At 43.8% G+C, this 18,765-nt stretch overlaps 1 protein-coding gene across 4 annotated transcripts in view; it reads left to right on the top strand.

Annotated features, from left to right (window-relative positions):
* The window catches only part of PRDM10 (PR/SET domain 10), a 164,300-nt gene that overhangs the window by 77,989 nt on the left and 67,546 nt on the right, over positions 1-18,765 (top strand). For all 4 annotated transcript variants that reach the window (XM_075603345.1, XM_075603344.1, XM_075603342.1 and 1 more), the window contains exon 6: positions 11,112-11,322. In XM_075603345.1, coding sequence (XP_075459460.1) covers positions 11,112-11,322 — 211 coding nt within the window. The remainder of the gene's footprint in view (positions 1-11,111; positions 11,323-18,765) is intronic.

Raw genomic sequence — 18,765 nt, 5'->3', positions numbered from 1 at the left:
GACACCACCCGAGGCTCTGCCAGGGTAATGGGGAACTCTAGCTGCCACACCTGCTGCTTTCCTTCCCCGGCTACCACTAGCCCTTCTTCTCCCACTGAGATCTGATACTGGCTACCTACCTGCAGCCTCCCCTCACTCCGCTTCTCCCTAGCTAATCCTAACCTGGATCCTAGGGACACCTGAGTGAGGCCATCTCCCTGACACTGCCTCCCCATTACCGGGGATGAGCTCAGGGTTGCTGGTGCAGATGCACCCACCTTAGCTCCTGGCTGGCAGGTAATCTGGGGGTGGTCTAACTTTGTCACAACCCCTGATACCTCCAGTCCAAAGCAAGGCTGCAACAGTGGGTCTCTTAACTGAGAGTCCCCTTGCTGCTCCGCCAGGGTAATGGGGAAGCCTAGCTGCCCTACAAGCTGCCCTTCCTTCCCCTCCCCTGGTACCCATATCTCCTGCCACCCCCCGGTCACCCCTATAGTGAAACAACAGGGTACAGTCATAGGGAAAAATAAGTCAGGGTCAGTCTGCGACGTGGTCTGGCTTACCTCGCTGGTCCCCGCAGAGAACCCCGCCTTCGTTGGTCCCGATTGCAGGGGGACTGGAGTGGCCGCTGCTGGCATCATCTGGGCCGGGAAGCAACGGGTCGCCGCCGCAATAGCGCCCGGGGTTGGCACAGGGGGAACGATGCAGGACCAGGATCCCAGGTCTTTGTGGAGAAACATGGCTCCATGCAAACTTGGTAAAATAACCCCCTCTCGCCATCCCTGTCCCTCCCCCCACTTAGAAAGGGCTCCGGCACTTTGCCGGAATCACGGCTCTTCTGCCGCCGTCGCCGCCATGGGCGAGGTCTGGGTAGCTGCCGCAGCAGTACCCGGCTTTGATGCAGGGTCGCTGGCGTGGATTGTGGGGCTCCGGTCATCGCTGGGAATCGCCGACTCCGCCAAACAATGTGAAACACCCACCTCCCGCACACCCCAACCCTCCCCCCAAATAAAACTGCCGCCGGCAGGATGCCGGAGTGGCGGCTTCTTCTCTGCCACCGCCGCCGGTTCTCTGACGGGATCAGGTGGATGGCCGCCGCTCTCCGCCGCTGTTTCTGATGCAGCCCGTCCAGGTTCTCCAGGAGACGTCCCGAGGAGGGTTGTCGCCCTGGCTGGGCAGGAGCCATCAGAGGATGCTGCTAACTGGGTCATCTTGTCCGCAGCTCGTGAGCGCTGGCCCTGAGGAGCTTCTTCACCCGACCGCGCACGGTCCGGGCACCGGGCATTATTGTGGCCCATTTGTTGGCAGTGCCGCAGCGCCTGCCGGAGCTCCTCCGCCACCGGTGGACTAACCCCAGCAAGGGGCAACGGCGTCCAGAGCGGAGTTGCTTGAGCGCCGGGCCCTGGGAGGGGGTAAGTGGCTCGTTCCGCTCCGCCTGGGACCACATCCCTCCCCACGCAGATAACAGTGAAAGCTCTTCCAGGGAAAATGGACTTGCCGCCGCAACGGCCGTTACCTCTCCTGGCGCAAGACTTCTGACCCGCTCCCTCCACAAATCTCTGCCGTCCCAGAGCTGGGTCCATTCCCTGCTCTCCGGGCGGTTTGATGGTTACAGTGGCTGCAGCTGTGGATCTTTGCTCAGCCTGCCGGGTTTCATGTTCACCGATCGCTGTCTCTCTCTCAGCCTTGCCGGCTGCTGGTCCCCGCGCCGACTTGATGCACTCCTCCGGTCTGGGTGCCCGGCTCCAGTCAGACGGATGGCCGGCACTTTGGTTCTGGAGGCAATGCTTCTCACAAGTACTGTAGGGGAACAGTGAGGAGGTGCCATATCTTGTGTTATATGTTGTACACTGTGTGTTCAATATCTTTAGTCCCAGGAACTCGCAATTACCATCGAGTTCCCACTATATTACAGTATCCCTCTGTACACTGTAATACAGGTCCAGTTCACCCCGCCGCTTGCCACCAGTTTTATTAACAAGCCTGTGACGGGAGCTTTGTGACAGGCTATTAATAATACACCACCAAAGATATAACTGGGTTGAACCGGACGAGACTTAGATATGATAAAATATAATTTATTCCTTGATAAAGGTGAACATACGAGATATACAAATAACAGGCAAAATATGGACACTTACTTAAAGGTTAGGACAAGAAAGCCATCAGGATACAGGATGGGCCATTTCTTCCATAATTCAGTTTCAGATGTTTGCATCACAGCAATACATGCAGATAATGAAGCACATGAAGGAACCCATGAAGACATGAAGACATTTCAGTAAGGGGTGACTCTGACTTAAATACCATGTCAAACTCATCTCTTAACCCTAGATGCCGAGTTGGCTAGAAAAAATCTCTTTGAAGCAGATTTTGGCTTCCATTGTAAGTGTGAAGTATCACACTTAAAAACACTCAGCCCCTTTGTTTTTGCCCCCAGTATAAACAACAGGGCAGTTACATTTTTGATCACCGGGCTATGTTAATTCTTGCAGGATGCTCTCCCTGCCTTATTAGCATAGCAGATGGGGGTCTGCATTTTCAGAGCAGAACCAAAATTCCATATACACTGTAAATAACTTCATAACTTCAGTTCAGTAGTACTTACTGGCACGCGAGACATATTAATACATTCCGTCACGCATGACGCTCCCAATGAGACTAAATATTACTGTGTAATACTAAAATTAAGAGAGATATTAATATCTGTCTGTTAGGACCGGCTAAACATCAGGTGTCTGTAACCTTTAGTTGCGGATCAGTCCCACGAATACACATATGTAGCTTTTAGCACGTTCAGCCGAGGACATCTCATAATATTCTTATATTTAACAAGGTCACTCATTCTGTAGCCCCACTCCTAAATCAGAGGCGTTTGGCCAGTCTACCACATGGGGGGTCTGGCAGGATACTATGGTTTGTAAATGTGAGTTATAACGCTCACAACCCACTCCAGCTTCCTGCAAATAGGTAGAGTGGCTGAGCCTTTGATCAGGGGGCTGCTTCCTAAACATTTGGTTGCTCTCCTGACCATTTGCATTTAGTAGGCAGGCATCTTTGAGGGTAACTTAAACAAAGGGCTAGAATCACTATTCAACTATTAACCCTTTAAGCCCCAGTGTGTGTGTGGTGCAGACACTGGCCCAGAAACAATACATTTTTACAGGGGAATAAACAGTTGGATGGCTGAAGCAAGGCAAAACCACATTACTGGACCCCAGTCCAGTTAACCCCTTGCTTCCCAGGTGAGAGTAGAGGGTGGCCAAATGGGGTTGTAACCCCTTTAATCCCAGGCCAAATCCTCTCTATCGTCACACACAAGCCATCGGTGGGTACATGGAAAAGAAACACAATGATAGTGCAATCCCGTTAAGACACAGGGATAAGTGGGGTGAATATGCACTCTCCAAAAACACACTCACAATGTGACTATAATATTCAAGCCTCAAGCCCCAAACTGCAGGGTGGTGTCTTTAGTGTAGTAGACTCGCCTGGAAGCTTGCTCGTGGTACTTCAGCAGTTTTCACCCAGTCATACAAACAGAAAACAACAACAGGATAGTGTAGGAGGTACAAACATGTATTGGTGCACAAAACATGTACTTAATGATGCACACTCACATTTGAACCTTGCAGACAGGGCAATGTACGAAAAGATACTGGGTCCATTCTCTGGTGGTGATAAATGCTGGACACACTGCGTCAGTAGTAGCCTTCACAGCAGGGACTGTTGCGCACACAGACCCCATCTCTCCGGCGTCCTCCCGCTTCCGCGTGTCAGCACTGCGTTCCAACTGGCGTCCCAGCATGATGACGTCACACCCCAAGTCGCGATCCCGAAGTCTCCAACTCTACGCGTTTCGCAAAAAGCTTCCTCAGGAGTTGATTCAATAGTGACACTAGTTGCTAATCTTTAAATAGTCTGCAATAACCTATCGTTTTGCACCCTGCAGTGAAGCCCCTGCCAGCTGTTTCTCCATTCGCTATACTGCCAATCAAGATTCTCTGATCCGGGTCACAATACATCTGATAGCCAATATGTATACTCCATACTGGGTCAAAGTTCATCTGGCAGAAATGTCAACACAGTATATATGCAAAGTGATACATAGGCTAAAAATACATCCGAAATCTCCAAAATTATACGTGATGAATGCATCTCTTCTATACTTATAAGAGAGATGATGGAATAAATTAAACTATCTTTAATACATATGTTTTACTATAAACAATAACACAAAAAGTAAAGAAATCCATCTGTCACGATTCATTATATCGAACAAAGAACAGAAACCTAGTATGGGCACTCTAAAACCTAGTGGGTGATAGATGACGTAGTTAAAAACATGAAACTGTATTATCCATATTTAAAATAATGCGGATTCATTATAAGAAATATAGTAATGTGTGTTTACAACATAACACATGAATCACTTCAATCTGAAACAAATAAATTACTATCATCTGAAAACAATATAAATAACTCTATGGCTAGGCTATCTGCATCAATAAAAATAGAAATGCATATAATAAAAGGAAGAATAAAAGGATAAAAAGAACGCAAAAACCCTAAATAGTCCCACAATGGAATCTGAGGAGAGACAGAGAGACCATTAGAGAAGCGTCCTGCATAAACGAAAAAATATATATGTAAAAGTAATCATAAATTATTTAAAAATTAGATGCACCTCAAACACCATCGCGATTTAAGAAGAAAGCATCCATATAATTAAAAAATGAAAAAATATGAACAGGTATGTAACCATGCGATAAAAAGGAGTAGAACATGGTGGACAAAGAGATGGAATGAATAAAAGGATTTATAGGAAGGCCGCTATTTCTATATCTATATTAAGACCACCCGGGATTAGCCTTTTCATTCTAAAGATCCAGAAACTCTCTCTTTGGATCAGCTTTTTGTCTCTATCGTCCCCCCTCCAGTTACGTTCTACATTGTATGTCTTTATTTATATAGCGCCATTAATGTACATAGCGCTTCACAGTAGTAATACATGTGATAATCAAATAAATAACAGATAATATAAATAACAGATCATGGGAATAAGTGCTTTAGACATAAAAGTAACATTAACTCCCTGCCCCGAGGAGCTTACAGTCTAATTGGTAGGTAGGGAGAACGTACAGAGACAGTAGGAGGGAGTTCTAGGTAAGTGCGTCTGCAGGGGGCCAAGCTTTATGTATCATGTGTCCAGAATATCCACAGTGCTATTCATATGCTTCTTTAAGCAAGTGTCTTAAGGTGGGTCTTAATGGTGGATAGAGAGGGTGCTAGTCGGGTACTGAGGGGAAGGGCATTCCAGAGGTGTGGGCAGTCAGTGAAAAAGGTTTAAGGCGGGAGAGGGCTTTAGATACAAAGGGGGTAGAAAGAAGACATCCTTGAGAAGAACGCAAGAGTCTGGATGGTGCATAACGAGAAATTAGGGCTGAGAAGTAAGGAGGGGCAGAAGAGTGTAAAGCTTTAAAAGTGAGGAGAAGAATGGAGTGTGAGATGCGGGATTTGATCGGAAGCCAGGAGAGGGATTTCATGAGGGGAGATGCTGAGACAGATCTAGGAAAGAGTAGAGTGTTTCTGGCAGCAGCGTTTACGATAGATTGTAGAGGAGACAGGTGAGAGGCAGGAAGGCCGGACAGCAGGAGGTTACAGTAATCAAGACGGGAGAGAATGAGGACCTGAGTCAGAGTTTTAGCAGTCGAACAACAGAGGAAAGGGCGTATCTTTGTTATATTGCGGAGGAAAAAGCAACAGGTTTTAGATATGTTTTGAATGTGAGGGGTGAATGTGAGAGAGGAGTAGACCCCTAGGCAGCGTGCTTGGGCTACTGGGGGAATGATTGTAGTTCCAACAGTAATGTGGCAGGAGGTAGTAGGGCCAGGGAGGAAGTATGAGGTGCTCTGTTTTAGCCATGTTGAGTTTAAGGCGGTGGAGGGCCATCCAGGATGATATAGCAGAGAGACATTCAGAAACTTTGGTTTGAACAGCAGGTGTAAGGTCGGATGTTGAAAAGTACATTTGTGTATCGTCAGCATAGAGGTGATATTTAAACCAAAAAGATGTTATTAGGTCACCTAGAGAGAGTGTGTACAGAGAAAAGAGAAGAGGTCCCAGGACAGAGTCCTGGGGTACCCCCCACAGAGAGATCAATAGAGGAGGAGGAGGTTAGCAGAAGAGACACTGAAAGTACGATAGGAGAGGTAGGATGAGATCCAGGATAGAGCTTTGTTCCGAATACCAAGAGTATGGAGAATGTGAAGGAGAAGAGGGTGGTTCACGGTGTCAAATGCTGCAGAGAGGTCGAGTAATATGAGCAGAGTGTAATGACCTCTGTCTTTGGCAGCATGGAGGTCGTCAGTTATTTTAGTGAGGGCTGTTTCCGTGGAGTGAGCAGTGCGGAAGCCAGATTGTAGAGGTTCTAGGAGAGAATAGGTGTTGAGAACATGGAGCAAGCGAGAGAATTCAAGATGTTCAAGGAGTTTAGAGGCAAAAGGCAGGAGGGAGACAGGTCGATAGTTGGGGAGACAGGTCGACAGTTAGAAAGACAGGTAGGGTCAAGCTTGCTGTTTTTGAATAATGGTATAACTGTTGCATGATTGAAGGAGGATGGAAAGGTTCCAGAGCAGAGGGAGGAGTTAAAAATGTGTGTGAGCGTAGGGATTATAGTAGGAGCAAGAGGTTTTAGGAGATGGGAGGGAATGGGATCAAGAGAGCAAGTGGTAGAGGGAGAAGAGGCGATCAACAGCGACACATCCTCCTCTGAGACAGTGGAAAAAGAGTCAAGAAAGGCAGGAGGAGAGTTAGGAAGAGGTGTAGGATGGGGGGAAGAAACAGAGGGGATGTTCTGCCGTATGGATTCCACCTTTTCCTTAAAATAGTCAACAAAGTCCTGAGCAGAGATGGAGGAAGGACAGGCAGCTGAGGGTGGTTTGAGTAGAGTATCAAAGACAGAGAACAGTCGGTGTGGGTTAGACTTGTGCATGATTAGTGAAGAAAAGTAGGCTTGTTTAGCTTGCGAGAGGGTAGAGTTGAAACAGGATAGCATAAATTTGTAGTGAAGGAAGTCTGCGAGAGTGTGAGGCGTTCAGAGGAACGAGTGGAGGAACGCAGCATGTGCGTGTGGGAATTTAGCCAGGGTCTAGGGTTAGAAGGGCGAGGGCGGCAGAGAGAAAGCAGGGCATGTAGATCAAGAGACGAGGACAAGGCAGAGTTGTAGTTCCTGACCAGTTTGTCAGGGTCTGTAGCAAAGCTGAGAGAGGAGAGGGAGGAGTGTAAAGTGGACTCAAAGTCAGGTAAATGAATAGAGAGCAGGTTTCTGCAGAACCGGGGGGTAGATGGAGGTGGAGAAGGGGAGAAGCGAGATAGAGAGAACGAGATGAGGTGATGGCCAGAGAGAGGAAAAGGGGAAAGGGAGAAATTGGAGAGAGAGAAGTTTTTAGTGAAAACCAGGTCTAAGTAGTGGCCATCCTTGTGGGTTCTGGCTGCAGTCCACTGTTGAAGGCCAAAAGAAGAGGTTAGAGAAAGAAAGCGGGAAGCCCAAGGGAGAGGGGTCATCAATGTGGCAATTGAAGTCCCCAAGGAGAAGAACAGGGGAGTCTGAGGAGAGAAAGAAAGAGAGCCAGGATTCAAAGTGAGAGAGAAAGGCAGAAGGGGAATGAGTAGAGGTAGGTGGGCGATAGATGACCGCCACATGGACAGGGAGAGGAGAGAAGATCTGGACAGTGTGAGCCTCAAAGGAGGGAAAAGCAAGAGATGGAGGAATAGGAAGGGTTCGGTAATGGCAGAGAGACGAGAGCAGGAGCCCCACACCTCCACCCCTGCCATCAGTGTGCGGAGTGTGGGAGAAAGAAAGGCCACCATAAGAGAGGGCAGCTTCCAGAGCAGAGTCAGAATGAGTGAGCCAGGTCTCAGTTATATCAAATAGGAGCAGAGAGTGAGAGAGAAAAAAGTCATGTACAGAGAGGAACTTGTTATAAAGAGAGCGAGCACTTCAAAGGGCACAGGAGAAAGTGAGAGAGGAGGGAGGGTGGCAGGGGATGGGTATGAGGTTGGAGGGGTTGACACCAGGAGGAGTAGAGGTTGCAATTGGCAGACGAGGACGAGCGCATGTAGGAATAAAGCAGGGACCAGGATTGGGAAATATATCCCCAGAAGCAAAGTGGAGAAGCATGGATAGAAAGAGGATGTGTGAGGATGATTTGTAGGGGTGTTTTTTACTGCAGGGGATATAGCTGTGTGGCGTCAGAGGACGCAGGTAAGAAAGGAGTTCATGTGAACAGAGAAGTGATGAAGGAAGGAGAGATGGAGATATATGAATAGAGTTAGAGACATACTGAGGCTGGTATAAAGAAGTGCATAATTTGAGAAGAAGTGAAGTCACAGCAAATATAAATGGTAAAGGCAGCATCACAGCAGTAATGATGCAGTCTGGTATAGATGATATCCTCCTTTCCAGCGTAGTTCAAATGCAGGGATCAGGGCCAATAGGTGTTGTCCACTTCTTCACTTCTCTTGACCTTCCTTTTAAACTTGAGTTGTTCAGTGGTCCTGCCACTTATAATGGGCCACTTGGACATGGGCTGCAGGCAGACTAGCTGTTCTGACTGGGTTTATATGGGCCTAAAAAGTCACCTGACAGTTTGGTTCTGTCTGCTTAATTAGCACATCTGAGGCACATTCAAACAGATGGTTTTTTACCCAGGGTGTTCCCTGCCTAGGTGTCAGCTTAATTCAGTTAAGAGTTGAAGCAGACAGGATTTAGATATGGGATATTACCTAAGATTGTTTCAGTTGCATATACTAACATACACACAGCAAAGAGTTGAAGCAGACAGGATTCAGATACATGCTCTATATTTCATCCCTCAAGGATCAGCATTGTGAAATTTGTAGAAAATGTTTTGGAACACTATGCGGTCAAAAGCTTTTTTCTAATATTACCGACGTTTTCCATAACCCGAACTCTAAGTCTTCCCAACGTACTGGAGACCACACGGGCACTCCAGAACGTATATAGCATGCGTTGTCTTGCAGTTAATGTAAGGTTTCATTTTAACCATTTCGCCAGTTTTATTTGACTTAAAACTTCCCTTTTCTTCCGACCTAAATGTGAATGCCTTGCACATAATGCATTTATCGAAACCCACGGGTTTCTGTAGCCATCCCTCCTTGGTTGTGTTCATTTTAAAAACACTGGGTGCTGACGCCGATTTAAAATTCGGCGCTTTCTTAAAAATTATTTTTCGTCAACCACTTAATGATTCGCCTACGATGGGATCAACTTTTAAAACATGCCAATATTTATTTATGGTGTTTTTAATATCCATGTCTGTCCTGTTATATTGTGTGATAAAAGGTTTGGAAATCACCATTTTTAGTATCGTTATTTATTTTGGGAACCAGCAAGCTCTCTCTCTGAATATCATTTTTCCTTTTCAATGCTTTTTTCGATATTCTAAAAATCATAATTTCTGTCTAAAAATCTGGATTTTAAAACTCTAACTTGTGTCTGATAAACATTCTCTCGTGTGGAGTTCCTTTTTTAATTCTTTACATTTGTCTGAAAGGAATGTTAGCAATCCATGCTGGGTGATGGCAACTTGAATTAAGTATATAATTGTTAGCTTCGACGTTTTTAAAGAAAGTCCTAGTATTCATTTTATTCTCCTCAATATAAATAGAAAGGTCTAAAAACTAATCCTCTGTTGAACTCCATTTGCTGGTAAATTTTAAATTTAATGGGTTCTCGTTCAAATATTGTAAGAACAGTTCCAAGGTGTCTATGTCCCCCCTCCATATAAAGAAAATGTCATCAATGAACCTCTTCCGTAGGACCAGGTTCACACCAAACGGGTTCTGGTTCCAGATGTCACATTATTCTGCCATGCAGCACTAAAAGGTGTCTTTCCAGATGTACAGTACATGTAATGTAAAAATATATATGTTTACTGGGTTTTTGTGTATAGTTAAAATACAGTTCAAAGTGGTTTGGGAAAACAACTGGTTGCTGTCCCGTCTCCATCTCATAGTTCTGCAAATATGCACATCCAATTTCTGAAATAATGTGTCTTACACTAAAGGTTGTTTTGAACAGTTAATTCATTGCATGTACTGTAGAAGTACAAAGCAAGGAAATAAATCCTATAGCAAATTAGTTTTTGGTGTGTTTTTTAAATAACGTATTACTGATAGCTTGGATTACTGCGTGGAGTTCCTAACTGCCTATTTCAGCAGAGGCCTTCATCCCCAGTCCTGATAACAGAACAGTGATTGTGGAGATCAGAGCTGCATGCTCTCACGTTGTAAACATACACTGTTAGGAATGCTGATGGCGCGCTTCACAACCAGTTTGAATGTACGCTGTAAATGAGGCATCCCTTCCGTGTTTATTACTAGCAAGAAGCTTGCATTCCATTTCCTCTATGCAAATTGTATATTGATTAATTGAAGAAAATATTGAAAAGCTTAAATAGCTGAACTGACTAATTACTTTCTGATATTTAATTAACTGCTTACAACATAGGAATTACACTATACTGTAACTTAAAGTTGCATGCTGTCATTCTGAAGGTTCATTATTTCAGTTTGAGAGCGTTGGATAATTACCTTATCTAACAAGTAGGAGAATAGAAAATACCCTGTAGCGCGAAAGGAAGAAAATTAAACACTGATCTGTGGAAAAACAGAGAAACTCACAAGATTGCTTCTTGATTTGAGCGTGAGGTATATGGTAAGTCGAACAGATTCTTGGATTGCACCCTTGTCACCGCCGCGCTCCCAGGTAGGTTTCAGTAACGGACTCAGACAGCATTGAGAGTAGGGAAATAGAAGACACAGCCCATAGCTGGCGAGGTTAAAACGATTAGAGCTACACCATACACTCAATGTACAAAAAGTAATAGCGTGTGTTGAGTAACAAACACTGCAAGCACCCTACATGTTTCGCCTCTGCATTGGGATTTGTGGTTTCTGATTCTGCATGAGCACGATGAAAATAATTGAGATAGATCAATCATATTTATAATTCTTATGTTGTGTATTTTTCCTTGCTATCCTTCCTCCGTATTACAAGTTATCTAATCTGTTAAGACTTCACGCTATACCTGTGCTTTTCTCCTCAGGCATCTTTATCGGTTCATGATGAGGGCCTACCTCCTATGGAGGGAATGGATAGCTCGGCAAACATAGACTCTCTGCAGAGTCCCAACGCACATTCAGATGCAAAAGATGAGGATGACGATGATGAGGATGACGATGATGACGATGACGACGACTCTGATCTGGATGAATGGGATCCAGACCCTCCACGTCCATTTGACCCCAATGATCTATGTAAGTTGTAGAACTGGGGAAGCTGTTATGATTCCATTAGTGTTTGACCACTATCCTTTTGAAGTGAAGGTAATGTACATTAAGAACATTGCCACAGATACTGTTAGCATTGCAGAGCTATGATAATTGATGTACTTATTTGATAATTGGTGTACATAATATTAGGATTGGAAATAGACACTCGTATATAATCCACCAAATATTTTATTGTAGCTGTAATATATTTTTATGTACGTTGGTGCCTTAGTTTATTTATGTATAATGCCTAATATAAACCAAACTGATGGAACATATATATTTCAGGCCTTGCAGGTGATCTGTAAAAAAATAAAAAGGGAGGATCTTAGAGCACAATAGCTTGGCCAAAAATAATCGAAATAGAAAAATCTATAAAATAACCAATATATGGTCATTTTAGAAATTGGTAAATAATCCTTGCCTAATACATATTATTTTGCAAACATTATAATATTTTAAAAATGATCAGCAATCAGTCTTTATTTGGAAAAAATATATACTTATCTCACCTGCAAGACATATGATGCATGGATATCAAATGCTCTCGCACAGCCAATGAATAAATATGTACAGGTAAACCCCGTTATAGCGCGGTCCTCGGGGTCCACCCGAGACCACCGCGTTAGTAACGGTGTCGCAAAAAAACAAAATGGCCGCCGCAATTAATTTTTTTAAATGGCCGCCGCTTAAGTGCTACGGCGTCCGCCGGAGGGAAAGCTGAGAACTCTCCCAGCGTTCCCAGAGCCGGTGGGGCAGCGCCAACCACACAAAGCTTAAGGCATTGTGCTACTCAAATAGCTCGAGAGGACGTACTGTGTAAGGGCGGGCTCTATAAGAATACAGGCTGCTGTATTGGCAATTCCATGAGGGCAGTGCCAGACAGACTGCTTCAAGGCAACCCTATGAGACCCTGACAAGTGGCATCCCCTGCCCACAACCTATATATCTCTCTTCTCTCCCCTCTCTCCTCTCAGGGTGGTACCTGATGCGCTTCTTCAAAGTTTGCCTCAGAGAATCCCATTTTAATCAAGCCGCAAACTGGTTTCTCAGCAGACAGTCACTGTTTCCCAGTCCAAATGGATCCTTTAGCTGCCTGAGCGCTTCTTTCAGTGCCAGTGCGTATTGGGGGAGGGCTTCGCCCTCTTTTTGTCTCCTAATAAATAATTGTTTTCTCGGAGTGGTAACTGAGGAAGTGTCTCTATAGATACGCTCCAGGTGTCTGATATCTTCCAGTGTCTTTCCCCAGACTAGTATTAACCAGAGAGTAGGACCCGACATGCAGCGCCAAAAATTGTAAGAGAGGTAATAAAGTCCCCGACCCTCCACTACACACAAACAGACTAATACAATAAAATAACTTGGATAAAATATATAGGTATATATTAAACAATAAATGTAGCAAATTAGTACATGGGATAGTTAAATGTAAGTAAAGATTAAATTACTAACCACTCTATAAATAGTACCAATACTAAAATAATCAATACACGGACTTTGATCTGTAACAGGGCTAGACCACACAAATCTCTTACCTGGCATCTGGCAGCTCTGCTCCCGGTGTCTGTTAGTGTTCGGAATGGCCAGCATATCACTGCTGTGTTAGGATCGCACTGCGCATGTGCATGGGATCAGGTTTCAAAGAAGAGACTGTGTTTCGTCCCTGCTTTGTTTACATGAGCCATGTGCAATGCTCTCCACATCCAGACACATGCGCTGTTCATGGCTATGACTAAACACTACACAGACTGTATGGGCGGACAGTGTGTGTGTTAGTGTGTGTCTGTGTGTGCCAGTGTGTTAGTGTCATTGTGTGTGTGCGTGTGTGTAAGTGTGTTAGTGTAAGGGTGTGTTTAAGTGTGTGTTAGTGCCATTGTGTGTGTGTGTAAGTGTGTTAGTGTAAGGGTGTGTGTAAGTGTGTGTAAGTGTGTTAGTGTCATTGTGTGTGTGTGTGTGTGTGTGTGTGTGTGTGTGTGTGTGTGTGTGTGTGTGTGTGTGTGTGTGTGACAGTGTGTCTGACAGTGTGTCGGTGTGTGTTTAAAACCTCAGCAGTAGAATAAAAAATACAGAAAATGCACAATTGTACTGTACACTTTTATTGATGCATTCTACAATAAAGTACTGTATTTAAAACACCAATTATCGTGTTGTTCATTTCTCATAAATACTGAAAGTTAAATAACTTTTTGCTCAACACACAAAAACACATACAGTATCCACTGTAGATACAGCACATACTGAACTCGCAACTGCTTTTATACAGTACATGTAACATTCCAGTTACTGTACATTGCTGTTTGAACATTAACAATTGTGCTGTAATTCCTAATTAAAGTGAAAACCGTGTAATGCACTCTGTGTTCATGTAACAACTGTACAACAAAAAACATACAGTACTGAACATAATAAAAACAGCTTGAGATTACACTTTAAAAAAACTATCAAGTGTTGTCTGTTTCAGTGCATCTCTTTTCTTCTTTTTGACGATTGCAATGATTCTTTTTAATTGCAAGATTGTAATTGAATCGATGTTTTCTGTCTCTAGAAATTTATGTCCTGTTTGTAATCCTACCAGCGCCTCTGTGATCTTTGGTGGCGGCTCTGGTTCCTCGTCCTCTTCGTCTTCTGTAGTATCCAAATCAGTATTTTCACTGCTAAGGCTTTGAATGATTTCTGAGTCCGTCATATGTTCATGAGTAGGACAGCTGCTGTCCCCATCGACCCAAGAGTCACTTTCCGTATCAAGGAACGGTTCCAGTACTCGTTCTGCATTGGCCATTTCCTGTTCTGTGAGGCCTTCATTCACATAGTTTGCAAATAACAGATTGGCGGCGGTGACTTCTTCCTCCGTAAACCCCTCAAAGTCAGCATCGTCTTCACTGTCACTGGCGACTTCAACATTAACCGGCACCGGACGTGCACCTGTTATGTTTCGCCAACATTTCGAAATGCACATTTGTGTGACCGCTTCCCAAGCTTCGCCACCAATATAAAAAACTTCTTTTAGATTCATTTTCCTTAAAAATGACATAACTGAACCATCACTTGCGATTATTCGATGTATCAGCGTTTTCCGAAAGTTCATCTTAAAGGTTGCAATAATGCCTTGATCCAGTGGCTGTATTTTGGATGTCGTGTTCTTGGGCAAGTAGCTGACCCTTATTTTTCCATCTCGGCTTATTATGCTATCGGCGGGGGGATGTGCAGGGCAGTTATCAAGTAACAACAAAGCTTTTGTATCCAACCTTTGTTGCCGTAAGTTTTTACGGACCTCTGGTACAAACTGTTGATGAAACCACCTTTCGAAAATACTGGCAGTCATCCAGGCATTTTTGCTAAAGTCATACGCAAAAGGCATAGTACCCATATTCACATGGTGGAAGCACCGCAGCGATTTAAACTTGCCAATACAAAGTGGCTTCAGTTTGTGATTTCCAGTTTGGTTCACACAAAAAAATACTGTCACTCTGTCTTTCATTTGTTTAAATCCTTGTGTACGCTGGTCGTCAGTCTTACAGGCCAGAGTGGTATTCCGTAGCATTTTGAAACACAGTCCGGTCTCATCGCAGTTATAAACCTGTTCTGCGGTATAGCCACCATCTTCAATTATCTTCTGAAGCTGGGCAGGGTACAAGCATGCAGCTTCATCATCAGCTGACCGTATCTCTCCTGATATAGCGGTTTTCCTTATTCCATGTCGCCATTTAAAGCAATCTAGCCATCCACTACTTGCCGCTAAGGAGGTTGAAGCATTGCCGTGAAGTTGGCTGTGAAACTTTTTGGCTTGCGTTTGCAGATGGGGTCCAGACAGAGGTATGCCTTCGGATCTTTCTTGGACAAACCACTGAAAAACAGCTTTATCCAACTGGCTGTCTTTAGGTTCACGCAAACGATTACGCTTCAGTCCATTGTCTGTTTCTATGGATTTAACTGCATCACGAAGTTTCTCCTCCTCCTTTTTCCATCCGCGAACTGTAGACTCATTCAGTCCTAGGTCTCTAGCCACTTTGGTTTGCGTGACTCCAGATTTTATTCTGTCAAGCGCAGCAATTTTTTCTTGAACAGTAAACCTCTTACGTTTGGTTGAAGTTTCCGCCATTTCTTCCTGCCAGGGATCTTCAGTATGCCTTTTCCTAGTGTTGAAAATCTGAGGCTTTTAACAACTGATCTGGAGGGCTTAAGTACAGTACCTGAGTACAGTATGTACAGTATTTTACTAGCTCTCAGACAGGACAGTGTGTTGCAGGAAAACAATGACAGAGATAACCCTGAGCAGAGGGGATCAGAGGTTTGTTTAGGTGTCACTTTATTATAATGTTTGATTCTATTTTACACACAGTACTTTTTGTTGTATTATACAGTATACGTTATCACTTCATTTGTTTAATTATTATTCAATGTTTAATCCTTTTAATAAACTTTAATGTCATGTTTATGTTTAACCTTTACTGCATCTCCATGGTTACTGGTGTCAAATGACCCCGCAAGGTCACGTTGCCATGCCGTGACGTCACATGACCCCGCTGGGTCATTACACGCCGGAACCGCAGAGGAGCAGGGGGAACAGGCAGCCCACATCCATATCTCACGAGCGGCGCGCATGCGCATGCACATGCGCACGTGAGGGGTGTCTGATCGAGATTCTGGCTTCACGCTCTCTGGTGTCTTTGTCAACTGCCGGGAGAGACCAGGGGAGCAGTGTGGGCGATTCACTCGCTAAGCAGGACGCAAAGGAACTGTATGAAGCCGGCGAGAAGAAGTGGATTTGAGAAGGGGATTACAGTGAGTAGGGAGGGGGGTTACTAGTTTAGCAGGGGGGGTATTTTGTGAGCTGGTGTGTACTTTGAGCAAAGGGGGGCTGTGAGCAGGGGGGGTACTGTGAGAGAAGGGGTGGTACTGTAAGCAGGGGGGGTACTTTGTGAGCTGGTGTGTACTTTGAGCAAGGGGCGGCTGTGAGCAGGGGGGGATACTGTGAGAGAGGGGGGGTACTGTAAGCAGGGGGGGTACTTTGTGAGCTGGTGTGTACTTTGAGAAAGGGGGGGCTGTGAGCAGGGGGGGGATACTGTGAGAGGGGGGGGATGTTTTGTCCCAATTTATGCCCACCCCAAAAATTAAAAATAATTTTAAAAAAAACGGGAGCCACGTGAAAACCGCATTATAACCGATTTCGCGTTATAACGGGTCGCGCTATAACGGGGTTTACCTATATATGTTGCATATGAACTTTTTGCAAGCGTAATGCTGAAATATAAAGTCCTAGTACATTTTCAAGAAGATATCTTAATTTTCATAATACAGATGACAATCCACATAGGTGTTAGGACATCGGATTAAAGTCTTTGGAGGCCCATGGCCTCTCATAATCGTATGCTCCCAAGAAAGATCTATAGACAAATATTTGCATTGTATAAATAAATATGTGCATTGTATACAATGTATAGGTCCCATCATTTGTATTGTTCTCACATGTACAGTATGTATGCAGCAGACAAGAAATCACCAGCAGAAATTATTAGAGCACAAATAGCAGACAATTTAGTAACAAGTTTTCCAATGCTAACATTGCTTTTTGAATGTATGTTGTCATTTTTGGAACAAACTGAAGGAGAGCGCTCTTTTTTTCAAAGCTGAAACATATAAAGAACTGTCTTAGGTCAACCATGGGACAGAAAATACTATCTTTACTTGCTCTACTCTCAATTGAGAAAGAGCTTTTGCAAAAATTGAAACTGGAAGATGTAGTCCGTGATTTTGCTAGCAAAAATAACCGTAAAGTTAATGTTTAATGCACACTTACTTAAGTCGGTGGTAATATCCTTAAACTTAATTAAGATATCCAACACTCTGCATTGTACTATTTTGTTATGCTGTTTTGCTACTTTTTATTAATTCTTGATTATTCAACTTTTCATAATATCTCACAATATTATTTAATGTTACATGCATGTGTATATATACTTCAACATTTGTAGATCTATTATTATTATTATTATAAAAAGGTTTTGTGAACTAATTCAATTAAGGCAAATTATTATGTTTGATTTTAGCAGTTTGCTTTTCTCATTTTTCAGTCATCTGAGATTTTTTTGGTGGCATTAAAGTTTTTCCTAGACCCTGAGCCAATATACCCATTGGGCCCAGTGAATAATTCAGGCTTGCATCGGATGTTAGTTGATCTCCCATAAATTTGTGGTATGAGCCTATAATTGGGCTTTTTTAAATGATAAATAATATGATGTTCCTGTTATGAACAATGTTGAATATGTACACTTACTATTTTCCTGATTCTGAAGAAACATCAGTTTCCTAGTATTGGCTTATTGTCATCAATACAGATACTGTATAAGGATTCCAAATATTAAATATTCACACCATAATATCCGAAAATTGGTATATACTGTAGATTACTCTTCTTATATTTTTGGAGAGTTCCCTTTTTTTGGTGCTATAATATTCTACACATGTTTCAGCTTTTTTTTGAAATTTTTTTTTTTTTTAACTTTGATTTTATTGGGTTTCTGAAATACATACATTGTCTCTCAACACAGTGTCAATCCTTTACACACCCCTTAAATCAACACATAACAAATTACTGTAGGTTAGACAAACAATAGACCAACATGACTAACATTTACAACATCGGGAAGGCCCGGTAGGGTAACGGGGGGGGGGGGGGGGGGAGGAGAGGGGAGAGGGGGGAGCACTGCAGACGGGTGCCGGTTGATAGCGCCTCTCTCGAGTCGGGTCGTTTCTCACTCTTCTCCAGTTGGTCTCTCCACTGGTTCCCTGATCCGGGGCCTACCACAGTCCTACCCACTTTTCCATACCAGTCCTATTAATTCGTCATTGTGGATTATGCCCCTTTGAAGGAGAACGCATCTGGGGTTATCAATGCAGTATTGAGGCGGCATCCACCCCTGGGATATCCGTCTGCGCTTCCAGACTTTTAGAAAGTTTGTGCCAGTGTCGTTAACCATACTCGTCAACTGTTCCATCTGGCATATGTGCCAAATTCTATTCCGAATTTTAGGGTGTGAAGGAATCTCATTTTGTTTCCATAAAGCTGCGATCTCACACCTCGTGGATGTTGCAAAACGTGCAATCATCTTGTGTTTTGAGATACCCTGGGGTCTTCTACTCAGTAAGAATAGCCAGGGATCTAGTTGAATTGTGAGGTTAAGTATCCTCTGAAGCCAATCTCTAATGTATTCCCATAGGGGAACCACTTTCGTGCAAGACCACAACATGTGAAGCAGGTCGGCTGTCTCCCCACATTGTTTAGGGCACAATGGGGGGTAGCCCTTGACAAATTTAGACAGTTTCTTCGTGTTAGAGTACCACCTCATCAGGACTTTATATGCATTCTCCTTCAATGAGGTGCATATTGAACTTTTAGTCGTTACTACTATGATTTTATCCCAGTCCTCG

This window comes from Ascaphus truei, chromosome 6 (assembly GCF_040206685.1).
Source record: "Ascaphus truei isolate aAscTru1 chromosome 6, aAscTru1.hap1, whole genome shotgun sequence".
NCBI lineage: Eukaryota > Metazoa > Chordata > Amphibia > Anura > Ascaphidae > Ascaphus > Ascaphus truei.
Note: the sequence above shows the minus strand (reverse complement) of the source record. Positions and strands in the feature narration are given on the sequence as shown.